At 37.4% G+C, this 19,549-nt stretch overlaps 3 protein-coding genes across 3 annotated transcripts; all 3 read right to left on the bottom strand.

Annotated features, from left to right (window-relative positions):
* Positions 1 to 264: 264 nt before the first annotated feature.
* LOC121803087 (flowering-promoting factor 1-like) lies at positions 265 to 940 on the bottom strand. The gene has a single exon (XM_042202798.1). It carries the CDS (start codon positions 858 to 860, stop codon positions 510 to 512), a length of 351 nt encoding a protein of 116 aa, XP_042058732.1. The 5' UTR covers positions 861 to 940; the 3' UTR covers positions 265 to 509.
* Positions 941 to 7,580: 6,640 nt separating this feature from the next.
* Positions 7,581 to 10,360, bottom strand: LOC121793078 (TVP38/TMEM64 family membrane protein slr0305-like). Its single transcript, XM_042191285.1, has 7 exons — positions 9,850 to 10,360; positions 8,946 to 8,998; positions 8,663 to 8,755; positions 8,370 to 8,593; positions 8,145 to 8,211; positions 7,812 to 7,925; positions 7,581 to 7,695 (listed from the first exon to the last, which is right to left on the bottom strand). Exons 1-7 carry the CDS (start codon positions 10,289 to 10,291, stop codon positions 7,672 to 7,674), a joined length of 1,017 nt encoding a protein of 338 aa, XP_042047219.1. The 5' UTR covers positions 10,292 to 10,360; the 3' UTR covers positions 7,581 to 7,671.
* Positions 10,361 to 11,913: 1,553 nt separating this feature from the next.
* Positions 11,914 to 18,314, bottom strand: LOC121806498 (bifunctional aspartokinase/homoserine dehydrogenase, chloroplastic-like). Its single transcript, XM_042206557.1, has 18 exons — positions 18,112 to 18,314; positions 17,568 to 17,641; positions 17,105 to 17,479; positions 16,618 to 16,706; positions 16,223 to 16,526; positions 16,056 to 16,108; positions 15,772 to 15,980; positions 15,576 to 15,663; positions 15,388 to 15,501; positions 14,653 to 14,751; positions 14,264 to 14,458; positions 13,877 to 13,959; positions 13,566 to 13,791; positions 13,315 to 13,460; positions 13,038 to 13,173; positions 12,820 to 12,903; positions 12,648 to 12,740; positions 11,914 to 12,473 (listed from the first exon to the last, which is right to left on the bottom strand). Exons 1-18 carry the CDS (start codon positions 18,237 to 18,239, stop codon positions 12,228 to 12,230), a joined length of 2,742 nt encoding a protein of 913 aa, XP_042062491.1. The 5' UTR covers positions 18,240 to 18,314; the 3' UTR covers positions 11,914 to 12,227.
* Between the last annotated feature and the right edge of the window lie 1,235 nt (positions 18,315 to 19,549).

Here is a 19,549-nt window from a genome sequence, read left to right as displayed (position 1 = left end):
CTACTATGTAGTATATTTTTATGAAATCTGATGTAGCTGTTATAACATTACTTATATATTTTCAGAATAATTTCATAAAAAACTATTTGAACCTATTTTCAATATAAACTACTATCAAATTCATATTTTATACATATATATCACATAACGAAACATTTTAGCTAGACAAAAAAATAATTAAACGAAACACGTCACGATTCCAACTATAACAAAAAATAACAGGAAGAACATAGTAGTAATATATAGTAGTAATATATAGGAGTATTAAACAAGACTGTAGATTTGATGAAACAAAGAAGAACATGATCATTACAAACTGTCAAACTCCATACAAAACATAATGTAGTAACAAAAAAGAGAGAAAAATCAAATCCATATCCTATATATATAAAGCACACTTGAAGATCATGCAATTGCTCTTAATTTACAACAGAAATCAACCATCACACCAAACCAAGAAATCAAACAGACACGACAGAGAATCCCAAACCCTAGGAAGAATCTCAAAGCTACATGTCTCGGACATGAAAGATATTAGGGTTCTTGACAACGATGTCATACATGTAAATGGAGTTGAACTTGTTGAAGTCTTTGGGGAGAGAGATGAGGTCGATGGAGGAGCGTTTGTGGAATTGGTAGAGGTCGGGGTCGCCTCCATAGTACCTCTCCCACCCCAAATCCCTCAGGATTTGGTCGAGCAAGTTGTACGACGACACCACTTGTCCAGACGGAAGGTGCACCAGCACCTTCCGCTTGGAGGTGGAACTCCCGGAGCCACGCCTCCCCTCAGCATGGTCGGCTCCCGGGTTCTCAACAAGTTGCATGACTCCATTGTTCTTGAATACCCAGACACCAGACATGTTGGATGGAAGTGAGGGTTTTTGGAGAAGTTAGAAGTAAGTTGTGATGGTTTGAGGTTTTTGAAGAAGTTGAAGTGAGTTGTGATGGTTTGAAGTGGAGGGATTGGAAGGGTATTTATATGTGTGAGGAGAGAGAGGGGGGGGATAGTTTTGATAGTGGAATTGAAAGGGATGTTTAATGTTTTAGGGTTTGTCTTGTGTAATAACCTATATAGATATTGTGGGACCCATTACATTTTTATCTGGGGTATTTTTTAAGGGAATCTTTGGCTACTGAGGGCTTTTTTTCTGTTCATATTGGAGAATCTGTGCAGTGGGGGGAACAATATTCGGCCGCATTATTATTATAAGACCAAATGCATTAAATTTTTGGAAAATATATGTGTATGTGTATTGCTATTTGCTATAGTATATTATTGTGACCACTTACATCACATGTCCACACACGTGAAGGGGGGTTAAGAGAGGAATTTTTGTGATTGTTACCATTTTGATCAAAGTGAGATACATTAACATGTGAGCATTTCTATTTTTCATTGTGTTATTGAACTTAATTACCTTCGATATTTATAGGTGAGTTACACTTGGAAAAGTAAATCATTTGTAACTAGTACCATTAAAAGAACACTTTAATTTAGCTAAACACCAAAAAGTGCTAGCTGATAAACTCAATTGCTATATGCATTTAGGGATTAAAAAGGGATAAAGATGAAGAGTTTGAAGTCATTCCATGCAAGCAGTTTTCCTCATGAAACAGATTCTGACAATTTTCGTAGAATTGTCATAACTTTTCTTATTAATACTTTGATTAAGGCGTACACGTGTCCACGTCTCTCTAATATGAAGAGAACTCGTGAAGGACGGTAGGAATTTACAAAATACACCACCTATGTACTTTGTAGCAGATTTGTCCATAAACTCAAACACAGCCCTTCTTTGGCAGGATTTAAGAAAAATGAAGTCTTAACCATCCTGCTTTGAGGCTAACTTAAGTACAATCTCAAGTGAAACTTGTTTGATTATTTCTTTTAATGTTCAAAACCTTGTTTTATTTCAACTGATGCTTATGTTTAATGCTTGCATATATATCCATTTTTGGATAATCAATATGTTTATGCAAAATTTGTGAAATGAGTATTGACTACATGATTAAGATCAATTGACACCTTAATTCAGTAAAATTGAGAAGTTTGAGACTAAGTATGAGGAACTAGGGTTTTAGGAGCTTTGAGACTAGTGATTTAACTGAGATACAAGTTGTAGTGTGTAAGTATAATGTTTGGGTACTTTTTTGACAGCTACAATATACATTCAAAATCAGTCCAACTAACGCATGACATGGAAAGAAATCTGAACACAAAACTAAGGGTCCTAACTCCTAAATGTCATTTCAATATAAAGAAAGTGCTTTCCAATATATGTTGTGGGAAATCAAATATAAATAGGGCTAATGCTCACATGTTATCACATGGAGAATGTGTGGTGTAATGGTCCTTCCTCTAATGGTCATGGATGTATATGGGCTTTGTTTGACGAGCAGCCAACTCTCATAACATATCACTAGCTAGCTTTCCCATCAATCATGGTATATGCCCAGCTCCCTTCACTTTGGGATATCTTTGTCAAATCTAGTTGTAGCCTCTATATGGCCATCTACATTTATTGTGATAATCTCTGTTTCATTTTTCTACTTTTACCTCATAGAGAATAAGTTAATTCTACCCAATTACTATCATATTTTGCAGTATTACTTTATGTGTTATTGCAAGACATGTTTGTGTGAAATTATGATGCCATTTAATGTGAGTTAAAGTGGCTCTTGTATGTAGGTAAAAGAGTAACTTGCGGTTAATTAACTTGGTTGATTAATTTGGCTATCATTATGAATGTATCTTGCAAGATCAACATGTGTTATGGATAGGGCCAACAATTTTCGGCACAACACTAGAGCAAGACATGAACAAGTACAAAATTATTGGGTTAGAATCAGGTCTTCCTGTGTTCGTGTCCTTATGGATTCGACCGATAAGAACCTGATAATTTTGGGTTGGGTCCAGGTCGAATTCGGTCAACCCATTAATATTATTTTAATTTGTTATTAGTTTTATAAGTAGTTTATCATTTTCTCACTTTTCATGTCTCCCTAGGTTATTGTGTCAAGTTTGTGTCACTATCGTGTCATGTCAGATTCATTTTGTTATCGTGTCATGTCTCTATTGGGTTTGTGTTGGTGTAGGTTGTGTTTGGGTTTAAATGTACCAAGTTGTTCAGTTCGTATTCAATATTAGTGTTTCCTTAACAGGTCGTGTTCGAGTTTGCCTAAACAAATTGAGTCGTTATTAGATCAACCTGACTCAGCGCGATTTGTCAACCGTAATTATGGATGTTAAGTCTATTTAATGAATATTTTTATTACATTTAGTTAAGCATGCATATAATCTACTTCTTTCTTACTTTGGTAGTCTTTCTTCCACTTAACACTACTTTCCACTTAATATTAGGTTTTGGGTTTGGCAGCCGGTAAGAAAAGGCCATGTATTCTCAACTTCGTATATAAAGCAATGATCACACTTTTCTTGAAAAGAAACAATTGTCGCCTTTTATATTAACATATACCAAATGTATTACAAAAGCTTCATATTAATTTCAATATATATCTAACATTTTCATATTAATTTGTACTATCGATCATCGATAAATTAACAAAACATAATCATTAGCTGAAATTGCAAGAAAGAATCAATTGCATGGCATCCCATTTCCCACAAAGGAGATGCTTGTGTGGCAAATTAGTTCAAAGCCAACTATTTAAATAAATTCTTTTTGGTATAATGGATGTGCCCAAGCTATAAATCTTTCTTGGTACGCTTGTTGATTCCTTTTTTTGCATTGGAATCTTATGTTGTTTAAAGTTTTTGAGTTTTTTGTAGTAACCAATAGCTAAAAGAGTGATCAATTCCCTTTTTCATTACCTTTTGGCTTTTACTGAGGTATTCTTTTTGGTAGAGGATTCAAAGTGAAAGATCCCTCCTTCTTTGAGATAGAAATGAAATAAAATACTGTGAGATTGATTTAGAGTGATTTTTTTTTACTTTTTTCAAACCATTCGTTTGCACCATTTAATCCCTAGTTTGCAACAACATTGTCAACATTTTATTTCAAATCTTGTACTAGTATATATTTTTGCAACAATATAAAGTATAATTAATCCCTAGCTATATGTATCACATATGCACTACTAACTTAATAAATTACAAATGCACATATTCCTTGTCCTTGTTTGTACGCATAATATTTTCTTTGGGATAAATTATATGAAATGATCACCTAACTATTGTAGAAATTCTTTTTATAGGAATATATGCCAAATAGCATTAAATCTTTGCTTCTTCCTCTCAAATTAGAGAGGCATTATGATTTGCTGGTGCTTTTCTTGTGCAGATTGCACACTCTAGTTAAATAAATGGAATAAAATTTATAGACGTTCCTTAGGATGATGTTTGATGTTTCTAGGAATATGTCTATAATTAATTATAGGCTAGCTTCGAGTGTTAATTTTCTACTAATATTTGGCCAGCTACTTAAAAGTTATCATGGGAATATTAGGACAGGGTTAAAAAGAGAATACATATTAATTTTAAATGGATTCCTGCTATAGAATAATTTGTTGATATTATAATTAAGTAGTATGTCAGCGGCACAAAATTTAGTTATTAATACTATTAAACATGACATTCAAATACGAGTGAGCTACATCAGTATCTGACGTGCATAGCAAAATTAGTAGTTTTACACAATTAAAGATTTTTTTTGCGATTGTTATATATTTTGGGACTTTCAGCAGAAAAAAATTCCCTACCTTCAGCTATTTTGTGGTGTCTAATTTTTTTATTTTTTTAAAAAAATGATGCCCCAAAGATTAGGTTCCAAATTAGTATAATTTTCCCATGAAAGAACTGTGAACCATCTATCAGTAGCTAAAATAATGTAACAGTAATGATCACCACAATAAAATAATAAGCCTCTCGTCTTTAATGATTATTTTTAAAATTTTCTATGTGATAATACCTTAAACAATTGTTACAAATGCACACATAACATCTAGACCTATCAATCAAAAGATTGTCATTCCAATAATTTTGTTAAAATTTATTTTTGAAAAAAAGCTAAGATGTTTTTGCTTGAGAAGCTTCAACATTAAGGGAAGCCAATCCAACAGTTTCCGGGCTCTTTAGCTGATCAAGCTGCTTCTTTCCGCGCCGAACTAAATACTCGATGTAGAGGTAGTTCTTACGATCAACCTGTGAGGAGTTCCGGCGGAACTCTTGAGACACAAGTGCTTCGATTCTGCTACGTTCTTCGGGGGATTTCGTGCGCGCTGCTCGTAAGAATCCTCTGTGTAAGGCAAGGACTTGCAACTGCATCCCTGAAAGCCTTGGTTTCGTTGAAGCTCCCATTGCATCTGAACGCGAGCCTGAGAAGGCGGTGGAAAATCTGAACAGTATAAACATGAAGGGCAGCATCATATATCATACTTCCTCAACGTGCGAATATATGCAGGGCAATTCAGAAATGAGGACGCAAATGTCGGATATTGTAAGGCATGCCCCTCAACCTAAAAGAAGCGATGAACATCACTAGAAATATAACCCCTTGTGCTTAAGTTCCTATCTCAAAAATGAAAAATATAACCAGAATATGACCACACAATGAGGGAGTAGTATTTTCCAATTTCCAGTTTCAGACCAAATTATAAGTTCAAAATGGAAAAAAAATATATTGAGGCTACACCAACACCTACAGCCACTCTGCTCTGAACATTTCTCAACAAGGATTACAGTGATTCAAGATGATTGAACCTTTGTATCATATAGCAGCTAGGACATTATGATACAAGGTTCGGTATGAATAATTCTTTAACAAGAGATTTAAAAGGTTTTCTTATATGACTATGTAGCGAAGAGAAAATAACCAGCAAATATTGGTTTAAAAGTCATAACAAATGTGAGAGTCGGCCTAACATATCACACCACAAGAAATGTATCAACCTACGCGCCAAATTCTTTAAAATACACATCATAATATTTAAAATAAACTAAGGAAACACTAATGAGAATGACTGAATGAGAAATTTATCCTAATCTTCTAAGCTGCCCTTTCAAGTCACAACAGCCCCAACCACATTGCCACACTTTTATCATCCTTATCCACTGCCCTTTCAACCAAATCCCAACTATGGTCTGACTCACACCGGGAAACCAAATTCATCGCCAATCATAGGCGTGCAAATCTGCAACAACAAACTTTTGACAAACACATCTCTAAGCATTCGACACACCTTGGAAAAACACTTTATAAAAGGGTTTTTCCCAACAGAGAGATGATCTGCAAAACATAAGTTTGTTGGGATGATGCAAGGTGGGGTGGTCCGTGTTCGTGGACGGTCAGGGGAATTGGGTAGGTCTGGATACCGGCAGCAGCAGGGGGATTAGTACAGGTGTAGTAAAGCTAAGCTGAGAGTGATACAAAAACTTACTATCTCAAGCTCAAGCTCAAGCTCAAGCTCAAGCTCAACTCAACTCCTTTACATTTTCTAAGAGCTCAACCTTCTTTACTTGAGCCCTAGCTCAATCTGTTACAAAATTCCTGTTCTCGCAATTGGATCATTTAAGGTTTGATTTAAGTAAACCGAACCTAGCTCGAGCTTAGGGTTTAATAATCTAGTAAAAAATCTCAGGTAATTCAAATATGCAAAAGCCCTACCAACAGTCAATACCAGCCGTATTCCCTAAAAGCCGAAGCACATCACTCACAAGCTTCGAAATTTAAACATAAACATGAAAATCGTATCTTTGATGGTCTTGCAGAATGCAGATCGACCAAAACACACCTCAAAACATTCAATAACATAGCATAACAAACAATACCGAATTCGTTTCACACAAAGGTTTAAAATCTCAGAGAAAAACTGAAAAATAAAACAAGCATGTAAAATGAAGTGAGAAATAGTCACCGTATGTATTGAAATTGAATAACTGGATTCCGGCGGAATGTGGCGGAAGGGGAGGCGGATTTTGGGTTATTAATGTGATTATTTATCGTATTTAATTTTTATTAATAAAAAAAATGCATTAACTCAACATCTCTAATAAATAAATTATGTTGCTATTTTTCATTGCGCAGTGCATTATAGGAGTATTAATTTTTAAAACATTTTTGATCGATTGTTGCGAAAAAAAAGAAAGAAGAATATGAGTATTTATTCAAAATGAGTTTCAAAAACTGATACTATTTCAATTTCCAACAGCGCATTTGCACTTTTCTTGATATCTATAAGGTTTATTTGTCTAATCTCAAAATTTGATCAAATTATAGTAGTATATCATCTTTCTAGACCAAATTTTCTTATTTATAAACAATTAAATCCATTTAAAAATATAAATATATATAATCAATTATAATTGACTTCATAGAAATATGATCACTTGCTAACTACATCAACGGCTTATATTATAGATGTCAACACAAAAACATTATAATTTAAGATAATTAACAACCTAACAGGACTTTGCCTTCGTATCTCAAAACTATGTATCTAGATTTGGTCGTGTTAATAAAAACCTAGAGTATAATAATGCATGGTCATTTTAACTCGTGCGTGTTTTAAAAATGTGAAGTATAGATAAAAAAAACGTACAATTCCACTAATTTTAGAGAATATACTAGTAAAAAGTGAGAAAATTTTGTTGATGAAGTAGTTCTCAATATATACATGCTATCTATCAACATTTCGTGCCATGTGCCACCTTATCTACTCGATATCTTTCACAGCATCCTGCATCAACAAACAAACAAGACTCACTTCAGATGACAACTCAAAAACTCGGGTGCAAAGCGTCGGGATTCATCATGAGCCGCGGGCGACAATTTACTAGAAATCCGGACTACTACCTGGGCCAGCCGTGTCACGCACGTTGCTGCTAGCGCTGTCGCTAATATCCCAATCCCAAGTGTCCATAGCTGTCCATTCTCTCCGGTTAACCCTCTTAGCTCAGACTCCTCTTGCTGGAGAATAGCAAGCAACAAAACGTGTCGTTAGGTCGTGAACAAGCACAACGATATCCACCATTAGGAGATTCTTGAGAAATAGTTGCCAGTTTGTTTCAATGGTTGTAATAAGCATAGGAGCATAATCCCAAATTCTTGGATTGATGAAAGACGAAGCAAACTTTGCATTTGACACAAAAATAGAAGTTATCGATGCCTCAAGGTTTAGAGACTCACAAGTAGAGCTCGACCAAACGCGCCAGCACTCACGTATGCCCATGTACCGGGGAGCATACCTAGCCAACTGCACGAAGAGGGATTCGTATCAACATGCTCATTCAAAACAGTAACTTAGCAAGTGAAGAAGATGGTCTCTTAAACCACGAGAATCGTGCAAATGCTCACTTCCAAGAAACGCAAGTTTTGAGAGCATAACATAAGTACGTGAAAGAGAAAACTGACCTTCCCAAGACGTATGGGATGAATTCGACTGATGTAAGTCCATAGAGGTAATTTCCGAGAGAGAATGGCAGCAACGGACTCAAACGGAGAAGAGTAACAACCTTAAAACCGTTTTCCCCAATGGCTTTGTCTATTGCAAGAAATTTCTTGTTCCCTTCAACAAGCTTTAGAATTCGTTCACGAGCAAAATATCTGGCGATTAGGAACGCGATGCTGGCTGCAACCTGAAATGAAAGTAAGATGGCTCAATGCACAGTTTGCGTCGTTATCCATCCAATCTATTTGAAACTCACCGTGCCACTAATAGAGACGATGATTGTCCCAGTAAACGTGCCGAAAAGAAGACCAGCGGACATAGTCAATGGAATGGCTGGTAACGCAAGAATCTACAGCACACACAGTAACTTGCATCAATTCATCGTGAATTTAAGACGCTGATAGTTCTAAGAGTCGAGCAAACAATAAAGGCCATCTATAACATATAACAAGATTTGATGCCAATATTTGCAGATGAAGTTAGCTCAAGTAGCGAACATTAAACAGTAGTCAGGCCCAACAAGTTATCTGGTTTCTTACTTCTAATCCTGCGTAAACTGCAACGAAAAGAGCATATCCAGCTGCACCGTAACCTGAAAATAGTAAACAACAAGACATTAGAAGCAAACAGAGTTTTTAGAACAAAAAGATGAGGGTAACATCAGTAGATTTATTCAAGATTTGCAAAGAAGAAGCTGATCAAATAGCCCCATGTAGTGAACTAGAGTTAGAATGGAGGAATGCCAGTTATAACAAACATTAGCTAATTCTATAGAATCACCCTATAATCGAGCTACTTCCTGATTGTTCCGGAACGCTTACTCCTAGACCAATCTTCTAGAAAATTAGATAGTATCCATTTCAAGAGCAGTATGTCACAAGAGCAGAAACTGTGTTTGAAACCAGATAAAGTAAACTAAAAAGGTAAAATAAGGCCATGTGAAGTAATCCTTGTTCCAACACTAAATCACAATGCTCATCTCAAACTAATCATAAATCAATCAAACTTCCACCACACAAAAACCAGCTAGTATGCATCATTGTCATCTTCAGACAGATATCATTCCTCAGAAGCATACATTTATCGAATCAAGAAAACCTCGTTTTCCCCAAATTCTATCGCAATTTCTTTCTATAACAGCCATTTGAGCTGAGATTGCTCTCCCCACCATAGATACCAAGCAAAAGATTCCAACACTAAATCACAATACTCATCACAAACTAACCACAACAATGATCCAACAGATCACATTATTCACAAGCATGTATCAAATCAATAAAACCTCATTTCCCCAAAATCCATTCATTACTATGTCTTACTACAACAGTCATTCGAGTTGATATTTCTCTTCCCACCACAGAAACTAAGCAAAAGATCCAACCTTTAATCTACATGTCAACTAATTATCATGAAAAAACAACTAAAAGGCTAAAAAAATCCCACCTTCAATGAAGCCAGAGAACTGGGTTAAGAAAGCATTGATCTGCTCTCTATACACATATCCAACAGCCCCAAATCCACCAACAACGCCCACAAGCAGAAGTCCCGCCAAGATTGTGCCTTTAACCGCGGCGGCGTCGTCCTCCACCTCCGCTGCATCGCCGCCCCTATTCTCACCATTCTCAATCTTGGGGTTTAAATTCAAGAATCTCTTGAGGCTCTGTGGAGCGGAGTTCGGAGTCTTGGGAAGCGTTTGTTGCTGTGACTTCTTGGTTTCTCTTAGTGCAGAACATGGCTTCAAGAAATGGAAGCGCTTCGGCTTCAAACCCAACAAAGTGATGCAAAAATTGGATCTTTTCCGGGGAGCTGCGACGGAGGTGGCCGAGGAGAGGCTGAGGCACGGAGGTCTTGGCGGCGGTGTTCTAGTTAAAGGAATGGTGGGCATTTTATGTGAAGGTGATGAGAAATGGGATTGAATGAGGGTGATGAAGATGAAGATGAAGATGAAGATGAAGATGAAGAATGGGATGTACTGTACTAGATTTATGTTAAAAGTTCAGTTTTAGATTAGAGCATCTCCAATGGTTCTGGACATGGAATAATCCTCCCATAATTTTTTCATAGCCTATCCATATCACTAATAACAATTATATAATTTAATTTACAATTGTAGCAACCTACGGAATTTAATTTACGAGACAAATACAGGAAAAATTGAATAATAATATTAAAATTTATAAAAAAGTACAATAATTTATAAAAAATTACATTAATTTAAAAAAAATACAAAAATTAAAAAGTACAAAAAAAATTATATAAAAAATCACTCATCGCCGCCGTCCTCGCCCAACCCTTCGTCGTCGCCGCCGCCGCCTCCGTCGCCCCCAACGCCGCCGCCACTTCCTCCGGACCCCGCTATCCTCAACCGGCTGCGACGACTCGCCGACCTTCTTGGCCTTGCCCTTCTTCTTAGGGGCGCTCGGACCTAGCCCTACTCCCCGGCTTGGAATGGGGGTTTCCGGAACCTCGTTAATATCAAAACTCAACTCCTCTAAGGAGAAGCTCTCAAACGGCGTGTACTGTGCATCCGTTGGGGTCGATGTGTGCGAAGAACTGGTGGAAAAATCAAAAGTCGGCCGATAGACGTTTTCCCCCCGGGTGTCCCCTGCGGCGGTGGCATCATCTGTTGCGCCGGTGGCTGCATCCCGGGTGCCCACCCCGGCATCATCTGCATAGGGGGTTGCATCGGCGGTACCCCTGCCAAGCCGGCAAACTTCCCCCGGCGACCATCGGTGGCATCATCTGCTGCCACGGGTACATGTTGTAGTACCCGGTCATCGGAGGCCAACCACCTCCCCCGGGAGTCGGGGGAGTCTGAGACCCGGTCGTCACTGGAGTACCTTCGTAGTTGTTCTCCATTTCTCGTTGTTGATCTTGTACGGAAATTAAGATAGAGAGAGTACTCGTTAATACAAGTGGTGCGAATGAAAATGACGTCCAAAGCGCGTAGATATAGTGTTTCGAAATTTTTTTTAAAAAAAAATAAAATTCTGACGCCGATTCAGGGCCTACAATGGCGCCGTGAGAGTCGGTGTCAGAATCGGCGTCAGTCCAAGAATCGACGTAGGCGCGCCGATTTTGACGCCGGTTTCACTGACGCCTACTGCAATGGTTCGGCGTCAGCACCGGCGTCCGCGAAAAATCGGCGTGCCTGCGCTGACGCCGCCATTAGAGATGCTCTTACATAATCTAATAGTGGAATCTATTCCGATTCTAGAAGAAATGACTAGAAATGCATGTTTTTTTTTTTATAAAGTGATCAGAAAATTGAGAGGATACAGAGTGTTCACTGTTTAGTGTTTGTGTATGTGTATAGTGGATTTTGACATTGTGCAAATGTACAGCCACAAATTTGACTAGAATTTATTTCCTCTCATATTAACAATCATAGTCAAGGATTGTGATGTGTGAAACTCAACCAGGAGTTAATTTTAGCCTAAATTCCCTTTGCCGAATGATAAAGTACAATTTAATTTGTAATACTGTACATAATTTTGGGAGAAGTAGTTTAAAATTTGAGTTGTGTGAATTCATATTGCTGTGAAGAAATATAGCACTTGTATCTACTTTTCCAACAGAAAAAGCCGAACATACAACCCCATTCCTCTAGCTAGGATACCGCATACTACTATCTTTAGTCGAATACATAGTTATGCCTGTCGTCTAGGCCACAAAAATCTCACGGGAAACAGGACACAGAGGCGGGTCTGGCTATCAGGCTTGGGCTTGGACTTGGACTTGGACATGGAAGAGACAAAAAGGCAGGCACAAACTGGTTTAGGTTTAACCCTTGTTCGGATCAAGATCATCAGTCTTTGAGCTTATGATGGTGCGCCAAGATATGATGCAAGGCGCAATACGTCACTGAATACTCCACCAGCCGTCACCTCAGCTCCAGCACCAGGGCCACGAACAATCAGTGGCTGCTTCTCGTACCTCCGAGTTGAGAATGCTATTATGTTGTCAGATCCAGAAAGTTGGGCGAACGGATGCTCCTTCTTATATCTCCGCAGCTCAACTGTTCCTTTCTGGTTGACGACATCCACTACTCCAACGTATCTCAAAACCTTCAAATATTTCAAGATCATCATGAGTGCACAAACAGGGGAGGTGTGGCAGCAGAAGGAGGCATATAGTTTTGAATTTTGTACTTATTTCACCAAATCATAGCAGAGTTGTTCACTGGTTTATGATTCAAGAGTTTTGCATGCTTTCTGAATATAAAGTTTAAAAGTGCTTACTTCTCCAGTAGCTTCAGCCTCCTGCCTTTGCTTTGCGAGGTCTTGATCGTACTTATGGAGCTGCTCCATAAACTCCTCAGCCGAGGCAACATCCTGCCACAAGGCATTAGAAAACCGAATCAGAGATACAGACTAGTGGTCAAGGAGCCTCGTTAATTGAGTTTGTTCATGCCTTCAGTTGATCCGGCACTAGACTCTGAATGGGAATGTCTGATAGTTCCAGCTTCAATCCGGATTCTCGAGCAAGGATTATCACCTGCGCCATTCAAAATCTCACTGGAGTTGCAGAAAAGAAAATGAAACTAGTAGGAAAGGTAAAACGGGTAGCCCTCCGAGGAGAATTTGTTGTCTGAGGATTTTCTATTAATTTTTAGAGTTTAAAGACCGTACCTTTCTAGCAACATCTGTCCCAGATAAATCATCTCTTGGATCAGGTTCGGTATAACCTGCCTCTTTTGCCTCCTTCACCACTTCACTAAATGCTCGTGCACCCTCGAAGTTGTTAAATATGTAACTTAAAGTCCCACTGTATGAGCACATTGTAAAGTAAAGTCAGTCCATAGAAACTTACAAATAGCCCGAAGCTTTTCTTGCTAACGAACTGAGAGATGATTGATGCCAAACTGCCTCGAAATAAAGCTACAGAACAAACATGTTGAACACTAACCTAAAAATGCCTTCAATTTGTAATATTTTATCCCCAGTTTCAAGGAGTCCTTGCAAAGTGCTAATGATCGGTAAACCAGCTCCAACAGTTGCTTCATAAAAGTAATGAGTGTACGACTGTCGTTGAAGAGTTCTCAGCTTCAAATACTACAAATCAGAGTTATCAATTGTATATAGAAAATATCATCTGTCTGTTGTATTATACATAAGTTTCAACTATTGCAGATGTAGTATCGATCATTAGTCCATTACCTGCTCAAGTGGCCCTGAATTGGCTTTCTTATTTGGGGTGACCACATGGATCCCTCGACGCAACCACTCATGGTAATGGCTCGCAATAGATGAGTCTGCTGTGCAATCTACTATGACAGTGTTTGGGATGAAATGATTGCTGTGCACATGTTGAACAAACTTCTGCATGTCAGCCTTTTCCCCGTTTTCCTCCAGTTGATCTCTCCATGTTGACAACTCAACTCCCCTACAATACTCAAATACAGGTACACTAGGTTGTCAAAACCAAAATCGTGCATACTGGTTATCATGCTTAAATTCACGAAACTTACATATCACTCAAGAGCATAGTCTTTGACCCAGTTACACCCAACACACGAAGATCTATGTTAGACTTTTCCTTGAGGACGGCTGCCTACATGGTTAGATGAAATACGTAAGTGTATGGAGGAGCCATAATCTTCATCATTTGAGAAACACAGATCAGAAATAAGTCAACAAGTCGCGCAGATGCTACAAGAAATCAGTCAGTAAATAACAAGAAGGTAACTCACAGTTCAAGTCGTAATCCATTCTGCTTCTAAGAACGCAATAGGGTTTCCAATTTACGGAATAAATAGGTAATTTTCAAGTTTTGATGGGTAAAAGGTCCTACGGGGCAGTAGACAAGCTGATTGAAAGAAAAGAAAAGAAAAGTTACAGATATTTGTCAAGTGTACCTGTTCCTTGAGCTGATCAAGGAATGTGCCACCAATCAATCCTGGTCCAATGATACCCATTGCTATTGCAGTTCTAGATAGATAAAATCTCGAGTGCACAGCTCGCAATGCCTTAACACAATCTTCTCGTTTCACAACTACAGTAACATTATACTCCGAGCAGCCTTGGGCTATAGCACGTATATTGATATTAGCCTGTAGAAGGACATGGTTAAGATCTTAGAGTACATCTTTATAAAAAATATTTTAGAGAAAAGTTAGTGTTGCACTACTGAAACACTGTATAAGTACTTAGTATTTATAACTATTCCTTCATAGAGCAGTAGTTATAATTGAATTGTGTAAAAGGAAGATAATATAAAACTTCTAAAATATGAAAGTTTCCAAACCATGGCAAGTGCGTTGAAAAGTGTGGCACTAACTCCAGGGGTACTTGCCATTTTCTGGCCGACGGCAGCCAAAATGCTACAATTGGGAATGACCGCAATCTGTAGAAAGCCCAACGTAATCGAGAAATTAAACTTACATATATTTCAGACCATGTAGTATAAAAAGTGCTGAATTTCTGCATACATTAGACTTAAAGGTAAAATAATATTGGCAATTCTCCCGGCACACCAAATGTATGACTGATAACGTCAGTGTGTATTCACATCACAACGGGTGTCATGTAACATAGATGCGAGAAACAAATGAAATACCACTTGAGATATTAAATGTGAATTTCTGTATCCACATCCAGTGTAATTCACATATTGAAGCATAAACGAAAGAATGAATCATACCAATTCATATGCTTATATGTCGAAGTAGATTCCATCAGAAAGCAAATGTAATATTTTCTACAATAAATTAGAAGGTGGAACTTGTACGAACGGTAGGATGTAGTTTAGTATCCTTTTTTCAAATGACAGAGGACCCGTGATATGTTTTCAAACAAATTAAGTACTTCAAACAATGAGGTAAATCTTCCAACATCAAAGAATGACTTCAATGACCACGAGATTATCTGCAACCGTCACTAAGGATTATGTATCCACACTACAAAACACTTCACATTTTCTTTAAGCAGGCATGACGAAACTTTGCATAGCAGTTCCTATACTTGCAGAAAATGTAAGTACCTGAGAAAGACGACCAGCACTCAAAGCCTCACGAAATCTAGACTCTAACGCTGCAGCTACAGCCCTGACTTCTTTTTCAGGCACAGCAAAACACACAGAATGCTCACTACTGGCCTGTGTCGAAGGATTTATGAGATCCTCAATGAAAAGCTAACATATGCAGTGGAGAAACAAGTGAGTAAAACTACCTGGGATATCATAATCACATTTGCTCCGACGTCTTTCACAGCGCCAAAAATAGCACTAGAAGTACCTGGAACCCCAGCCATTCCAGTTCTGCAGAATATAATTGAGACTAAGCGCTATATAACAACAATGGAAGAACGAGCCGAGCAATGACTAAATAGTCCACAATTATCATAATTCTATGAATGGAAAACATACCCTTCAACATTTACAAGGGCCAAATTGTCGATTGTTGCAAACCCTTTAACAGCAGACTCCAACCCATCTTCACTTCCTAAATCAGCAGGTCGGCAGATTGTTGTCCCCAGTGCAGAGAGGTTGAAAATATTTCTTATCACAATTGGAATGTCGTATTTCATGACAGGAATAATTGTTCGAGGATGTAAAACGTTTGCCCCAAAGTATGACTGCATGTACAAAACTGGTTAATATATTGATGATACATTGTCGAAACCTAGGACTCATAGCTAGAAAAGTCGTACCATTTCCCATGCCTCCTGATAAGACAATTTGTTCAAAACCACAGCCTCACTAACTGCCAGATGATGAGAAAGGAGAATATTACTGAAATGACTTGAAATGCTAGTGCACTATTGAGAATGAATTTTATGTGTTCAACAACCTAATTATGCAGAAAATTAGAACAAACCTTTTCTGGGATCTGCGCTGTAGACACCATCCACGTCTGTCCAGATTGTGACTTGACGTGCTTTGAACAGGGCACCCATGATGGCAGCAGAAAAGTCACTTCCGTCTCGCTTCAAAGTTGTGGGAATATTCTCAGGTGTACTGGCAATAAAACCAGTCGCAACAATTATGTCAGATGAATTTTTGGAGTACCACTTATCTAGTCTTCGACCTGACTCCACATAATCTGGGTCAACTTGATCAGAACTTGTAGGGTTTACCACGAGGACATCTCTAGTGTCCATGCAAGCACATTTTAAACCACTCTACAAGAACCAAGCAAATACCATTAAGAAAAATCGACTAGAAAGTAAAAAAAATACTCGTAAAATTAAATGCCTAGAAAATAAGGAGCACCTTTCTGATAACCGCGGACAGTAACTCTGCAGACCATAACTCGCCATGTCCAGCCACAAAGTCGGAAAAAGATTCAGTTGCGTGGCCAGCTGCAGTACATCAAGAATTCTGGTCAAAGCTAGTGCAGGAATGAAGCAAAGGGATCAAATGCAACTCAAACATCAAGGAAAGGTTATCTCAGTTAGTGAAAGCAAAGAAAGACGGATGTATGATCAAAATTTACATTTTTAACATGTGTAGATTGACATATGCCAAAATAATCTAATGACTATTTAATTCCTTCCATTGGCAAAAGAGTAATTCAGTAACATTGAATAACTACGAGTTTTGAGTAGTGCTTTTTCTTGTATAGGCGAGACAGAGTAATTTGGTCATATAGATTCAATCACATATTCCACTTTTTGTTAGGGAAAAGAAATCGGAAATATCAAATTGTGTTTGGCCATTTCGGCTGAAAGTTTTGGGTGTTATCTACAAGCACACATACCAATGTATATTGCACGCAGCATTGCCTTCAGGTTATTTACATCCTCATGCAACCGTGCCAAGAATTTATTCAGATCATCTCCCTTGAGCAGATCACTTGCTGTCAACTGGTGCTTCTCCAGAACAGCATCCATGGCTGTTACATAGGAATCATCCCGAGCCTGAGCCTTGTGTATGAGATCGTACATCATATCTGTCACCTTTGACATTGCAGACACGACAACCAATTTTCTCTGCGACTCATCCCTCACAACAATGTTTGCAACATTTTGTATTCTTTCAGAAGTTCCAACACAGGTGCCCCCAAATTTATGAATGGACCAAGTGTCACCTTTTGGAACTCTAACTTGCTCGACAGCGTCGTCCAATAAAACATCTAGGAATTTGGACATCTAATCAGTACTACAAGATAGAGGCTCATGAGTTCTAGTAAAGTATTTCTGATTGGAAAATTTTAGAGAAACCTGCACTATTGACTGAAGCAAACAGATTAAAATTCGACGAGTCCCTTCCTTGTAACTGAGAACTGCAACTCACTCTGTGACAAAAAGACCCAAATTTATCCTCACGAGTTGGATTAGATTAGATAAACTAGAACTAAATGGTACAAAAAAATCACCACAAAATTCCAACTTGGCAACTCAAGAAATAAAATTCAACATCAGCAAGAATGCAAGTTTAGCTAAGTAAGAAAGTGACTGTAAGTTTATAGTCATTACAAAACACAGAACCTAAAACTGAAAAACGTAACTTTTATCAAATACATCACTTTTTCATCCATTTTCTAAATAGCTATTACTCTAAATACAGCTGTGGCACCAAACACTGCAAGCCCACATACAATTTGGCCATTAATTGAAAAATCGAAAATTCATAAAAGCTAGGAATTCAATAATTGGAGCTTATAGTAGTTGCATGAGTTGGCATACAACATATTACTGAAAAATCAAACACGAGATAAAAAAGGGGGGGGGGCATTGATTGAGAATCGAGATTAGTGGTTGATACCTGAAAATGGGGGCGCGGTGGAGAAAAGAGAAAGGGTAGATCTTGTTGAGTGTTGTGATGGAATTCCTGGGCTTAGGAGAAAGAGATGGTACGGAATAGGATGGAGAGAGGGAAGACGCGAACGCCATTGTTGACGATTGATTTGCAGAGGCAGAGCCCAATGAGTTGAAGCGGCTGATTATGAGATGCGGCGAAAATGAAAATGTCAGCTCAAATCATTGGGGGAGTAATAAAAATCCTTATTTTAATTCTATTTATTTTTATATTTAGCTCTCAACTACAAATAAATACTAGGATAATTGTCATTTAAAATAATGGAGTACTAAATATGCAGTATTAAATTTTATATACCTACTATATAAGATTTTTACAATTTTTCGAGATGCTAATAGTCAACCTACGGATTGTCATGTTGGCGAAAAATAGTCTTGTTGTCAATTTTCTTGAATTTTTTGTCTTGCGATTACGATTAAGATATTATTCATACCCAAAATACCAGTCAGAATTATTATAATAAATGGAATCGATGTATTTTTTTAAAATATATATAAATTATTACGATAAATTAATTGATATAGTACATAATAATATTTTCTTAAAAATATAGTAGTAATATTTTATATTATGTAAACCCATGAAAATATGTTGTGCAACATAATCCAACACCTCGTTCCTTCCCAATAACGACATAAATATAGAATTAAATTCATAAAACTACGTAAATACGCACATACCAAATCTAGTACGTCCGATTTTAAAATAAAAGGGCAATATCAATTTTCAATTGTTATAACGATGTCAACCAGTGTATACACGATGACAACTACCTATTTAACAATGTCAATCATGTGTATTAATGAAAATTGAATTTTGTTAACTGTAACTAACTACGTATTATAAAATATTTCAAAGCTCCAAATTCATAAAATATCTCGGTTTAAACTATTTTATTTACAAAACACATATAATTTTATAAGGATTCTAACATTATCCTAATATAATATGTTTTGATGATAAATTTTGATAATTTTATTTGAATTCTCAATATTTTTGACTTTCATACTCATGTCAATACATTGTACATAGAGTAAAGGCCAAAATTGGTCCTGAACATATAGTCATTTTACGATTTTAGTCCTAAACATTATCTTTTGGATTTTTTGGTCCTGCACATATGGACATTTGATCATTTTGGTCCTCCGTCAATATTTCCGTTAAAAACTAACGGTCAACATTATCTTTTGGATTTTTTGGTCCTGCACATATGGACATTTGATCATTTTGGTCCTGCACATATGGAATTTTGATCATTTTGGTCCTCCGTCAACATTTTCGTTAAAAACTAACCCAAACCCGACCCAAACACGACCCGACCCAACCCATTGTTTTAGCCAAAAATCGGCCGTTGACCGTTAGTTTTTAACGAAAATGTTGACGG

The sequence above is a fragment of the Salvia splendens genome, chromosome 1 (genome assembly GCF_004379255.2).
Source record: "Salvia splendens isolate huo1 chromosome 1, SspV2, whole genome shotgun sequence".
NCBI lineage: Eukaryota > Viridiplantae > Streptophyta > Magnoliopsida > Lamiales > Lamiaceae > Salvia > Salvia splendens.
Note: the sequence above shows the minus strand (reverse complement) of the source record. Positions and strands in the feature narration are given on the sequence as shown.

What these genes read in the sequence shown, in the direction of transcription:
- LOC121806498 (XM_042206557.1), bottom strand. Translation starts at nt 18,239, where the DNA reads ATGGCGTTCGCGTCTTCCCTCTCTCCATCCTATTCCGTACCATCTCTT. An exon ending in TGCTTCAGTCAATAGTGCAG is followed by an intron (nt 17,480 to 17,567) that starts GTTTCTCTAAAA and finishes CCAAATTCCTAG; the next exon opens with ATGTTTTATTGGACGACGCT. An exon ending in TGTCCGCGGTTATCAGAAAG is followed by an intron (nt 16,527 to 16,617) that starts GTGCTCCTTATT and finishes TGGTTCTTGTAG; the next exon opens with AGTGGTTTAAAATGTGCTTG.
- LOC121803087 (XM_042202798.1), bottom strand. Translation starts at nt 860, where the DNA reads ATGTCTGGTGTCTGGGTATTCAAGAACAATGGAGTCATGCAACTTGTT.
- LOC121793078 (XM_042191285.1), bottom strand. Translation starts at nt 10,291, where the DNA reads ATGCCCACCATTCCTTTAACTAGAACACCGCCGCCAAGACCTCCGTGC. An exon ending in GTTCTCTGGCTTCATTGAAG is followed by an intron (nt 8,999 to 9,849) that starts GTGGGATTTTTT and finishes TACTATTTTCAG; the next exon opens with GTTACGGTGCAGCTGGATAT. An exon ending in ATCCCATACGTCTTGGGAAG is followed by an intron (nt 8,212 to 8,369) that starts GTCAGTTTTCTC and finishes CTCTTCGTGCAG; the next exon opens with TTGGCTAGGTATGCTCCCCG.